Source organism: Anomaloglossus baeobatrachus, chromosome 1, assembly GCF_048569485.1.
Source record: "Anomaloglossus baeobatrachus isolate aAnoBae1 chromosome 1, aAnoBae1.hap1, whole genome shotgun sequence".
Classification (NCBI taxonomy): domain Eukaryota; kingdom Metazoa; phylum Chordata; class Amphibia; order Anura; family Aromobatidae; genus Anomaloglossus; species Anomaloglossus baeobatrachus.
Genome location: NC_134353.1, coordinates 773,781,826 through 773,794,954, shown reverse-complemented (window position 1 = coordinate 773,794,954; position 13,129 = coordinate 773,781,826). Strand labels below are relative to the sequence as shown.

The 13,129-nt window shown below is 40.2% G+C and overlaps 1 protein-coding gene across 3 annotated transcripts in view; it reads left to right on the top strand.

Annotated features, from left to right (window-relative positions):
- The window catches only part of SLC12A2 (solute carrier family 12 member 2), a 160,424-nt gene that overhangs the window by 133,369 nt on the left and 13,926 nt on the right, over positions 1–13,129 (top strand). For 2 of the 3 annotated variants that reach the window (XM_075324695.1, XM_075324687.1), the window contains exons 21-26: positions 887–991; positions 2,279–2,329; positions 4,315–4,437; positions 5,832–5,943; positions 10,709–10,795; positions 12,313–12,448. In XM_075324695.1, the coding sequence (XP_075180810.1) occupies positions 887–991; positions 2,279–2,329; positions 4,315–4,437; positions 5,832–5,943; positions 10,709–10,795; positions 12,313–12,448 (614 nt within the window). The remainder of the gene's footprint in view (positions 1–886; positions 992–2,278; positions 2,330–4,314; positions 4,438–5,831; positions 5,944–10,708; positions 10,796–12,312; positions 12,449–13,129) is intronic. The other variant, XM_075324704.1, reaches the window with a different exon arrangement.

The window sequence follows — 13,129 nt, the reverse complement described above, 5'->3', positions numbered from 1 at the left end:
GATGGCCCGTAGTCCCGTGAATAAATCTGATCTTCTCTAGTTGTTGTTTAATCTCTATTTCATGTCCTCTTTTAGTGTAACATTTTGTTTTTACTTCACATTTTTTACAGTACTTTCTGTTTTGGCTAATTGTTAAGAGTACAGGGATCACTGCACTCATTCTTCCTGTCCTCCTAGTGTATATTTTGCAACTAATGACTAGGTTCCATTTTTCCTGATGAAGACACCAGTCCAGCGTTGAATCGTGTTGCATGGACTTAGTAACTTAAACGTTCTGCCTGTTTTTTTTTTTTTTTTTTTTTTGTTTTTTTTTTCGTGTTTTATACTCTTAAGTAACTATATAACAATAATATACTCCTTAAGACTATATCTGCTGGATCCACCCTGTATTCCATCTGCCCAGTATTTTCCTACAGACTTCTTGATAAATACTTATTAATGGACTTAGGCTGATGAAAAGATCCTTTTGGTTTCTTACTCAGCATTTAGTATATATGAACAAACCATATGGATCATTGTGACCTTTTTTATCTTCAGACCTTTCCCTCTACTCTCTGCTTTGTCCTGGAAGTACTTTTTAATTGAAATCTTAATGACTACAAATCTCTTTAGCTTGTCTGTGCGGAATTAAAAGATCAATACAATGTGGTCAATAGTTATCAGAATCTATGGAGGTCAGAATGGCTTCAGAAGCCAATGGCCCAGATTTTACTCCAAATTCTCTCCTAGTTGACAATCTGCTGAGCTTTCTGCTGTGGTTGTTGTGTGTAAACCATGAAAGGTTATGCTAATAGTAAAAGGTATTGGTTTCAGTTGTCGTAGAAACTTTTCACCAGGAATTCAGAAAATCTCTGTTCTTAAATGTTTTGTTTCTTTTCTTTTTTAGAGGAATTGCAGTCTTCACAAGAGAAGTCTCCTGGCACCAAAGACATCGTAGTAAACGTAGACTATAGCAAAAAGGCAGAGTCATCAAGGCCTTTCTCCAGAAAAGGTATCAGCAGAAGTAGCACTAGGTTAGGCTTTCTTTCCTTTAGGCTGATGCAGATGTTTGGGGAATTAAATTTGAAAATTAGTGGATACCCAAGGGGTTGTCCACTAGTAGCACAATGCCTTCTGATTTCACGTGTTACCCTCAGGTAAAATAATACAGCTTATACGGACCTCCCGTACTGCCACCGTTTTAGCAGTGCCATGGTTCCCGCAACCCACGTGACATTGTGATGTCATGCGAGACCCGTTTCGAATCAGCGCCAGCTTCTGTCTCCCCACCTTCTAACCAAATGAGCAATGAACAGAAAATGACCCTGAGTCAAATGAATCATTTCCTGTTGATTATTCGTTTGGTACGAAGGCGAGTAAACAGAATCAACATTGCATCAGCCCCAGGAACACAAACTGGGGCCCTGCTAGAACGGCGCCGGCATGGGTGGTGAGCATAGGCTTTATTTTTTTTTTACCTGGGAGAACATGTGGAATCAAAAGGGTGGTCCTTTTAGTAGACAACCCCTTTAAGCCCAATTAGAAATGTAAGGCCTTATTCATACAGTATGTCAGTATTTTCCATGTACGATAAAAATGAGCTGATTTTTTAAGTAAGAGTTTTTCTGGTGTCATCTGTTTTCCACCTACCCCTATGTAACAGTCTGTGAAAATCAAACAGCAGTCAGAAGAGATCCTAGTGCGGTCCGATCTTTCCACGGACCCCTACACTTGCATTGCCGTTTTTGGTCTGCTAATTAGATCTTAATCTGACATGTCTCCATGATTTTCCCTGACATGTGTATGGCCCCAGAGCACTCGTAGCTGCGATAGTCCATTTGTGAGACCCTTGATTTCACTCGTACGAGAACACCAGACGTCTCAGCCCAAATACTTCCTCCCCTTACTGGCTTTAATTAAAGGGGCCATTCTTTTGTTACAGCATCAGTGGGGATGTTTAATTAAAGCTACAACCTGGCAAAACTGAGAGCCTGCTGGAAGATCAGTAATTGTACAGCCGGGTTACAACACTTATTTTTAAATCATACTTGGATAATGCTGAAAATAACTAACCCCAAAACATACAATTCAGACATTGTTACGTACTGACATGTTGCATGGTTTTGTAGATCACTGGATCTGTGGTTTAGTGGAATTTGTCAGTACTTAGGTGTGTTTGTTTTGTGGTTTATTTTCTTTTATTTCATGTGAGTAATTTTGTTTTTTTATTTTTTTTTTTATATCATTTTCCATTGTCTGTTAATATAATGTGTCATGTTTCTTTCTAAATAATATCCAGATGAGGAAGAAGATGGAAAGACACAACCTACACAACCCCTGTTGAAAAAAGGCAGGCATTCCCCATTTTTGTTTTCTTTTATAGCCTCATTTCATCTTTGGTTGTTTTTCATCTTTCTTCCTTTCTTTTTGTACTGTCTTGTTTCTTTCACCGCTCTTTTTTTCCTTTCCTTTCCTGACCGTAAAATCCTGTAGAGACTAAAATGTCTGGTATTTAACAAAAAAAAACACAACTCTCAAAACAGATGTTTTTCCACAAGTGACATTTCTTATCGTTCCATGGGATAGCTGATTAATGCTTGATTCTTTGGTACCCCTACCAATCAGTAGAACAGTCTTCAGCGCTGTTTCTACGTGGGCTTGGTGGCCTGGCTTTAAATATTTCTCCCCTATCCTGGTGGTTGGTGATGCATGCCATTTCTGTAAAAACATCTTTGTGGGAAATAAAAAGAAAGATGTATGGAATGAATCGTTGGTGGCTCTTAGGCTTTAATCTCTCTTCTTTTTCCAGGCTACTGCTTTCCTCTTCTCCTTATAACTATTATGTGACTTTCTTTTTGAGAATACTTCTGACTTCCTCATGGTATTTCCTTGTGTGTCATTTATACTGTAAACAAGTTGAACTTGATATCATTCACATAATTCATACATGTAAAAACTAGTGTGGAAAATTCTTCCTGTGAAGAGTAGAAAAGTTGGATAATGCAATTTGACAGATGAATTGCCTCTGACTGCTGTTATGAGATAATATTGTAGTGCAACTCTGTCTTAAAATGGATTATTATCTGATTAGAAACCTTTCTTCCTTCCAAAAACAGAGCGGCACCTGTAGTGTCTGGTATTGTAGCTCAGCTGTGCTCACTACAATGGAGCTGACCTGCAATACCAGACGCAACCCTCACACATTGTATACAACCCCTTTAATGAGAAATTATCACCAGTTTTCTGCCACCTAATCTAATAGCAACATGATGTGAAGACTAAAGCAATGTTGCGAGCCATAGCACCTGCCCATGTCGGTGGCGCGTCTCAGGGGGATCGCTGCCGTAGCGAACAATATCGCTACGGCAGTGTCACACGCAATTACCTGTTCACCGACGTCTCTGTGGCCGCCGAACAATCTCTCCTTTTAAGGGTGAGGTTCGTTCGGCATCACTAAGCAGCCGTCCAATAGTAGCGGAGGGGTGGAGATGAGCGGCCGGAACATCCCGCCCAACTCCTTCCTTCCTCATTGCCGGCGGCCGCAGGTAAGATGTTGTTCCTCATTCCTGCGGTGTCACACACTGATCGCAAAAAGGTGTCACACACAACGACATCGCTAACGAGGCCGGATGTGCGTCACAAACACCGTGACCCTGACGATATCTCGTTAGCGATATCGTTGTGTGTAAATGGGCCTTAAGGCCTAGGATACACTGAGAAAATCTGTGCAAGTGGAATGCGTTTTTTAGCCCTTACAGCCATTGACTTCATAAAAAAAAAAAAAATGCATGCACCAAAAACGCATGAGTTTTTCGGCGCATATTTTGATGATTTTTTCTGCCAGAAGGTGCAGATTTCATGCAGAAAATTTCTGCACCAAATCTGCAGTGTGTGCACATACCCTTATGCTTGAAAGACTCAAAAAGTGTCAGCAAATCTGCTAGTGAAGCCACTTCAGGAAAGACCGGATGCTTTTTACCTGAGCAGCTTCACCTCAGCAAACCTCAACTGCTTTGCTGTCAGGATACAGGATGCACAATGCTCTTCAAAACCTCTTCAGGAAATAGAAAAAATCCCCAAAGGAGGGACCATATCCTGAAGTGTTCTCCACTAGAAAACTCGGGAGTTTTTTTTTTTTTTTTTTTTTTTTTGAGGCAGCCCCCCAAAAAATGTATTTGCATGCCCTTCCAGTAATAACCACTCTTTATTTAGTTAGGTTTGAATATTAGTAGATACCATTGTGAACAATTTGGAGTCCATCTGATTGATCAGCTTTCTAAAGTGTAACACTGTTAATAATTCAGCTCATTAAGTATTTTTTGCTTTTCTGCATAGACTCCAAAGGTCAAGGCGTAGCTCTGAACACCGCCGACCAGAGACTTCTGGATGCCAGCTTACAATTTCAAAAGAAGCAAGGCAAAAGCACAATCGATGTGTGGTGGCTCTTTGATGATGGAGGTAAGGGCCATAGGGACCGACCAGAGCGACCTCAATTCTGTACAAGTGTGGCCTACATTTAAAAAAAAAGGTCACAACTTTTAGGCTATGTTCACATATTGCATTTTTGCTGCTTTTTTTTTCTGCTGTAAAATCTGTTTCTTGGTAGTAAAAAAAAAAAAAAAAAAAAAAATCTTCCAAAAACCGGCTTTGCTGCTTTTTTTGCTGCGTTTGTGGTGTCATTTGTCTACAATACCTGTTGAAATAAAGTTAGTTTCATTCACCATTGCAGCGGTTGCATTTTTGCAGCGTTTTTACAAAATGAAAAACCCTGCAAAAACTCTGAAAGCATTGACACATTGCTTCTTTCAGAAATGCAGCAGTTTCTATTAGGAAAAAAAAAACAATCGTATGCATGAGATTTCTGTAATCTCATAGCTTTTGCAGGTACTGTAAAAAAAACAGCTTTTATTTTGCATAAAACGCATGAAAACCTCAATGTGTGAGCTCAGCCTTATAATCAGGGTATTCTGTTGGTATTTCTAATTTCTTTAAAGGGCACCTGTCATCAGGTCAATCACACTAATAAACAAGGCCCAGATCTCTGGAACCATATAACAGATTTTAAAAAAGGAATAATCTGGGGAGTAGTGGGAATACATTTCGTAAAATCTGGCCTGGTGAGGACAGGCTAATCTTGTTTATGCACTTTTCGAGCTCAGGAAGACGTGAGTCTGACCCGGTGACAGGTCAATAGGGTTTATGCTCTTTGCATTGTGAACTCTGGGAGCCTTTCTTGTGGCTTGTTATATAATGTATCTATTATGGTTGTGTAGCTGTTTCTGTTACTGCCCTTGTAAAAACAACTTTGGGCCAGCTGGGAGCGTGGGGCACAGTTTGGTCTTTAGTACTCAGCAGGCTTTGTAGATCTTGGAGCCAGTGTTCGGACACCGTCCGGTAGGGAAGTTATCTGCTGCTGATCACTATTTGGTTCATGTGCGGCTTCAGCTGCTGGACAGTTTTGACCTTATTCACAATGTTACTCCCCGAGGATATATTCTGTTGTGTTTGCCAATCGATTGAAGCTGGAGTCTCTCTGCTCCTAGCTGGGGCTTGTGCATAAAATTGATTTCTCTTTTGAATGCAATCTCTTTGGTTGGTGCGGATGAAGTCATGTCACTTTTATAATTGGATGGGGGGAGAGGTTCATGACCATTAGCTACAATCCTGGTACACTTATAGTTATGGCCAGGCAAAGTGTCCGCACGCAACTATAGATACATGACTAGGGTCTATGTATTAGATTATTTCCCTTCCTTATTTTCTTGTTTGGATCTATGCACATGCACACCTTACTGATCCATCTGCACTAAGGTTTCTATGTCCACATTAATGCCATTTTCGCCCTTGCTCAGGTTTGACGCTGTTAATTCCATACTTGCTGACTACCAAAAAGAAATGGAACGACTGCAAGATCAGAGTGTTTATCGGTGGAAAAATTAACAGGATAGATCACGATCGCAGAGCGTAAGTTTCATCCTTTTGGTACAAATATGTATTTAAACAGGATGTTCCATCAGGACCAGTAGGCTATTCGGGCACTGTAGTAGGGTGTTCCCGCTCAGACTGTCTTGACACACTACATATACTGTACTGCAGCCATATCCTTGAGAAAGGCTTACTGTTATTCTGAAGCTAAACATCACATTTGAGATGGGTCAATAAACTAGGAGAAAGTCACCATCTACTGAACACAGGGTAATGGATCCAGGATACATGGAGAAAATCTATATCATAAAATCTTGATAGGCTTTATTATATTTCCATATATGTACTTGGGACTAGATAAAATAGGGATATCTTCTAACGCATTTCGAATCACAAGTGATCTTTAGTTATTCTTTTCAATTTTATGCTCGAGTGCAGCTATATATAGATGGGATGGAAGTATTGGGACAATGACATATATCTACTGGAGCTTTTATGACATTCCATGCTAAATCAGTAGTTAATAATATAGACTTGGTCCACTATGCGCACATAAAACAGCTTCCACTCTTCTGGATATTATCCCTCCACTATTAATCCTTAGAGTTGGTACAATGCACTCATATTTGTAATGTTCTTTTGACATTCTTAAAACCTAGACACCTCCATGAAACTAAATCAATGGAAATGTGTACTGTGGGGTCATGTGTCACTTGTCTAAAGGCACAGTCCAGTGGCGGTGTGTTTTTACACCGCTTCACGCAACGCATTGTGTGATGTAAGACTCACGTACAGCTGCTCGGCCATGACACATGAATTTCATAGTTTCATAGTTTTTAAGGTTGAAGGGAGACTCTAAGTCCATCTAGTTCAACCCGTAGCCTAACATGTTGATCCAGAGGAAGGCAAAAAAAACCCCAATGTGTCAAACAAGCTCCAATGGGGATTAAAATTCCTTCCTGACTCCACATATGGCAATCAGACTAGTTCCCTTGATCAACACCCTGTCATAAAATCTAATATACATAACTGGTAATATTACATTTTTCAATAAAGGCATCCAGGCTCTGCTTAAATGTTAGTAGGGAATCACTCATTACAACATCATGCGGCAGAGAGTTCCATAGTCTCACTGCTCGTACAGTAAAGAATCCTCGTCTGTGATTATGATTAAACCTTCTTTCCTCAAGACGTAGCGGATGCCCCCGTGTTCCAGTCGCAGGCCTAGGTGTAAAGAGATCTTTGGAAAGGTCTCTGTACTGTCCCCTCATATGTTTATACATTGTGATTAGATCCCCCCTAAGCCTTTGTTTTTCCAAACTAAATAACCCCCAAGTTTAATAACCTGTCTTGGTATTGCAGCCCACCCATTCCTCTAATAATCTTGGTCGCTCTTCTATCTACCTGTAAGATTATGCTATTTATAACCTTCTATATTTTTGCTATCAAGAAAAGCATCCATTCCTCTCTTAAATTCATTCAGTGAGTTGGTCATCACCACTTCCTCAGGAAGAGAGTTCCAGAGCCTCACTGCTCTTACCGTGAAGAACCCTCTTCTATGCTGATGTAGGAATTTTCTTTCCTCCAATCGAAGAGAATGCCCCCTTGTTCTTGTCATAGTCCTTAGTACAAACAGATCATGGGTGAGATCTCTATATGGCCCTCTGATATATTTGTACATATTTATTAGGTCTCCCCTAAGTCTTCTCTTTTCTAGAGTAAATAGACCTAATTTTGATAACCTTTCCGTGTATTGTAATGCACCCACTCCATTTATTATTTTAGTAGCCCGCCTCTGAACCCTTTCAAGTTCAGTAATGTCTTGAGCACCGGCGCCCAAAATTGCACACAATACTCCAAGTGTGGTCTGACGAGTGATTTGTACAGAGGGACAATGATGTTTTCACCTCGTGCCCCCAGACCTCTTCTAATGCATCCCATCACCCTATTTGCTTTGGTGGCTGCTGCCTGACACTGGGCACTCCAATTTAGCTTCTTATTGACTAATATGCCTAAGTCTTTTTCCATGTCTAATTTCCCCAGCAGTTTTCCATTTAGTAAGTAATCGTAGCATCTGTTTCTCCTTCCTATGTGCATAACCTTACACTTATCTGTGTTAAACCTCATTTGCCATTTTTCAGCCCAATTCTCCAATTTACTCAAATCCATCTGTAGTTGCAAACTGTCCTCCTTTTGTGTGAACTACCTTACATAGTTTTGTATCATCTGCAAATACTGATATTTTACTCTGTAAACCATCCACCAGATCATTAATAAATATATTAAATAGTAGGGGGCCCAATACAGACCCCTGTGGCACCCCACTAGTAACCCTGGCCCAATCTGAGTATGCGCCATTAATAACCACTCTTTGTTTTCTATCACTAAGCCAGCTACCTACCCATCTACACACATTTTCCCCGAGCCCAAGCTTTCTCATTTTACTGATCAGTCTTTTATGTGGGACAGTGTCAAATGCTTTACCGAAGTCGAGATAAATGACATCCAATGATTCTCCTCGGTCCATGTGAGAGCTTACATCCTCATAGAAGCTGATCAGGTTACTTTGACAGGAGCGATTCTTCATAAATCCATGTTGATATGGAGTTAAACAATTATTAACATTGAGACATTCCATAATAGTATCCCTTAAAAACCCTTCAAACATTTTACCCACAACAGATGTTAAGCTTACCGGCCTATAGTTTCCAGGTTCCCTTTTACACCCTTTTTTGAATATTGGTACCACATTTGCTAGCCGCCAATCCAGTGGAACAGACCCAGTTTCTATAGAGTCTTTAAATATAAGGAATAGAGGCCTGTCTATCACACTATTTAACTCCCTTAATACCCGAGGGTGAATACCTAGCGAAATATGCTAATTATCTCTTCAGTGAGGAAGTACACAAATTCTAGTACCCCCTATTGGAGGTATCAATCCTAAAAGTCAAAGTGACCCTTTTTAACAAGTCTTGTCATATGACTTGGGATTTATGCCAGATCAGAACTTCAATTTGTAGACATGGTGTTTCGGGATGGTTGTCCTTCGTCAGTGCAAAGTATGAGTTCTGATCTGGCTGCTTGAGAGGCTAACATTGGGTCTAAATGGGAAGCTTAAAAGGGTCACTTATGACTTTTATGATTGCTATCTCCAATAGTTGCACTAGAGTTCATCTACTTCCTCACTGAAGAGACAATTTGCATATTTCCCAGAGGAGCATTGCGGCTTAGTCTCCTCAGCACTGGCATGTTGGAATGGTGTGTCACTCTCTGCAAGAAGAATATCCCTTTTGATGCTAAGAGACACATTTTGTGCTAATCTCCGAAAAAAGCTCTGGTTAGTGAGTCAGCAGAGCATTGGTGACTTTTATGTACTTTGCTCCCCATTACTTGGAGCCCCCATCTATTACTTTACGTGGTGTCAACTATGTGGCTGAGTCACTGTGGATTCTAAGTGCTCCACTTTTCAATAATTTGAGTAGTTGTCTGTGCTGCTGAGGATCCAAGAAATCAAGGAAATAAGTAGGAAAAAGTGGTTTATTCTCTACGTGTTTCCGAAGCTTAGCCACCTACTTCATCACGAGAACCATAATAATCTATTCGTTCTCCTCATGAAGCTGGCTAAACGTCGAAACGTGTAGCGAATAAACCATTTTTTTCCCACTGGTTTCCTGGATTCTCAGCAGCACTGACTACTACTCCCGTTTCTCCACTACGTTGTCTTCACAGCGGGTGTTCCCAGCCAAAGAGTACTGCAGCAGCCATCCTACATACATCCTTAGTTGTGGGTTTAACTAGCCTAAAAAGCGTGCATTCCTATATCTCCCACTCATCGTTACCACCAGATAGACCCTATTCTTCTGTTTCTTCATGTCACTTTTCAACAATGATACTCGCAGTTGATGGTAGAATGTTTAGGATGGAAGATATTTCATGGGCTCGCTTGTTACGGTGGTGACTTTCAATTATGGGCCACATTGAGCCCTTTAGTAGGAGCCTTTCTTTCACCATTTAGACCTTTGTGCACACATGCGTATTTGGTGAGTTTTTACCTCAGTATTTGTAAGACAAAACCAGGAGTGGGTAAGAAATACAGAAGTGGTGCTCGTGTTTCTATTATACTTTCCTCTGATTGTTCCACTCCTGGTTTGACTTACAAATACTGAGGTAAAAACCTCACCAAATACTCCATGTGTGCACGTGGCCTTACAATTTGAGCAATTTATATATATTACTTAAAGAAATGTTCAAACCAAAATCCTGTTTTTCTGGGATATGTTTCACACCCAGATTCACATGCACGTTGGAGATTTTGTTAGCCTTGAGGATAACCTTAGTAGTGTAATCCAATTTGTCACCTACTACAATCATTATTTATGATTATAATGATCTATTACATTATAATCCTTTCTTGAGAAGTGTGGGAAAAACTGCTGTTCAAAGAGGTGTTCCTCCAGCTTAAACCAAGTCCATTTCTCGCCAGACGATCTGCTGATGAAAGCGAGAATGACAGTCGTGCCAAGTAATAATCCTAAGCCACCACAACAATTAGATCCGTGACATTGTGATCTGCACACGAGTTCACTATGTGCACATTATACAAGGAAATGGCCGTGAAAGAGCAAATTCCACTTCTGGGTTGAAAACCTCCTTGTCTATGTCCGGGTGCACAATAACTGTTAGAACTTGTCTTGTTCACTGACGACATCATCTCCTGGGGGAAAGGAGGACATTGAGCACAATGGGATAAAATATTTGTCAGGTTTTATTGTCTGCTTACATTTACTGTGGGGTTTTCTTCTAGGATGGCCACATTACTCAGCAAGTTCAGAATTGACTTCTCTGACATTATGGTCCTTGGCGATATCAACACGAAGCCGAAGAAGGAAAAGTATGTGACGTTTGTGGTGTCTGATTGGGCCTGTGACGTGTGTATGGGTGCAGGGTCATGTGGGGACTTGTACTTTTATAATTGCATTATTAATATTGTCAGAACATAACCTATGATGTCTAGAAGCAATGGGCCATTCTTGGAAATACAAATTTGTACCGTTTGGGGAAAAAAAAACTTGGGTGTGGCAAACCCAGGCTGTTACTTGTTGAAAGCCTTCCTGGATTACACATGTATGTGCTAGATTTTAAGTTTTCTTCTCAATGTTCTCTCACTTTTGAGCTGTATTCACATGTGAGGTTAAATTCTGCCATGTATTTTTTGCAGTAGAAATCAAAGCATGACTCTGATTTGTACTGCGGATTTGCGGTCTGCACTGCCGCTGATCCACTCAAGGATTAACCCTATTCAGTGCGGCTAATCAGACATCTTTTTACTTATTAAAAATCATCTACATTCTCAAGAATGGAGGGTCTTTTATTTTCTAGTTTATTACTTGTTGCCTAGGTTACCGGCCACCTCTGCAGACTAATCAGAGTTGGACGGTTTCCAAGCTCTTACAAGCCTTTACAAGCCCTATGCTATAGATCCGGCCTGCTCCATTGCTCCCTGCGCTCATCCGATGCTGCAGACTAAAAGCCTACTCTATTTGTAACATTGGAGAACGCACATTTTGGGCAATTCTGCATTTTTTTTTTTTTAGTCCTGTAGATGGAAGCATTTCCAATGTAGACTTTTTTTTTAGTAATAGATTCTTATAGCAATATACTAATATAATATGTATACACTTAAGTGGCTCCTGACCCCTCTCTAGCGTAGGTTTGGGTGTGCTATATATTTATATGGCATACACCGTGGTTTAAATTACTCTCCTTGTGATTAATGACTGTTTTATGGCTTTTGTGCTTGGTTATTGTGTATACTTTTAATTGGTCCCTTTTTATACATGGAAATGATTGTGTTTTGTATTCTGTAATCCTTATACCTCTACATGTAACACAGTGATAAAGGGAAAAAAACACTTTAAAAATGAAAGTTGCAACTCTCAACTTTGGCTATAAACAAGTGAGGAGTTTGCCATGCGTGCCAATTGCTTGTAATAATGTTTATATGCTGTTTTTATTGCCAGCCATTCCTTTGTCAGAATCACTTTTGGTAAATCCTGGACTTGGCTCTTATTTCAGTATATCACACCCCTTCAATTTTATTTTCTGCTTTTGGTAGCTTCAAAAACATCAACCGGATTTGTCATTTTGTAGAATAGATCTGCATGGGAATGATCTGCTTCCCATGGATCTTAGCAGCCCTCCTTGTCTGGTCTCATTTTATTGCGGAATTATGATTTGTTCTTTTTTTTTATATAGAGGAAATTGGATTTATGATGATAAAGCCAAGACTTTCATGTTTGACGTGTAGATTCTTAAAAGCCTTAAAGTGACTTTGTTGTTAATTTCACTACTACAATGAAGTATCTCTGCACTTACCGCTTTGTTTTTCTTCTCCTCTGTTACTTTCAGTGTGGCAGCTTTTGAGGAGATGATTGAGCCGTTCAGGCTGCACGAAGATGAGAAGGAACAGGATGTAGCTGACAAAATGAAGGAAGAAGAACCGTGGAGAATAACAGATAACGAGCTAGAACTTTATAAGACCAAGGTATCCATTACTTTCTATGGGGAATTCCCATGGTGATCGCAGAGGATTATAAAAGGTGTCTCCTAAATTATAATGGGATTGTTGTGACACAATTCCTATAACATAGGAAAATTCCACTTTTAATAAAATATAGTCTTTCCATAGTAAAGGTGAAAACTGTTAGATTGGTGGACGTCCCCACCCCCCCCGATTACCAGAACCGTAATCCCTTGTACCCTGTTCAAATGGAGGGGAGCTCCCACATTCGCATTGCCACTCTATAGGACTGGCAGAGATGCCCTTCACGATAATCTTGCAGTGCACCTTTAAGATTGAGGCCAGCTATAGCAATTAATCACTGATTAGCCAGATACTGATTTCTGTGGTACCTTTTGGATAAGCTGTTCCCCAAATAACTGAACAGTCCCCATTCAAGAGAACACCATACAACTGCTTCTAAACGGTTTACCCAAACTAAGGTTGCTTCTATGATTGTAGTTATCTTAGTTCATTGCACCATTATTTTGTGGACCGCTATATCATTTAAGGGATGGGAGGGTACCCCAAATTGCCTCTGGATTTCCCTGTCCTGTCTTGGCTATGGACATCCATGGAAATGTAGTCAGTCAGCAAGCATCAAGAAACCTCGGCCTGTAATAGAACTGATAAAAAATTATTCCAATTCCATTCCATAGTGTGGGT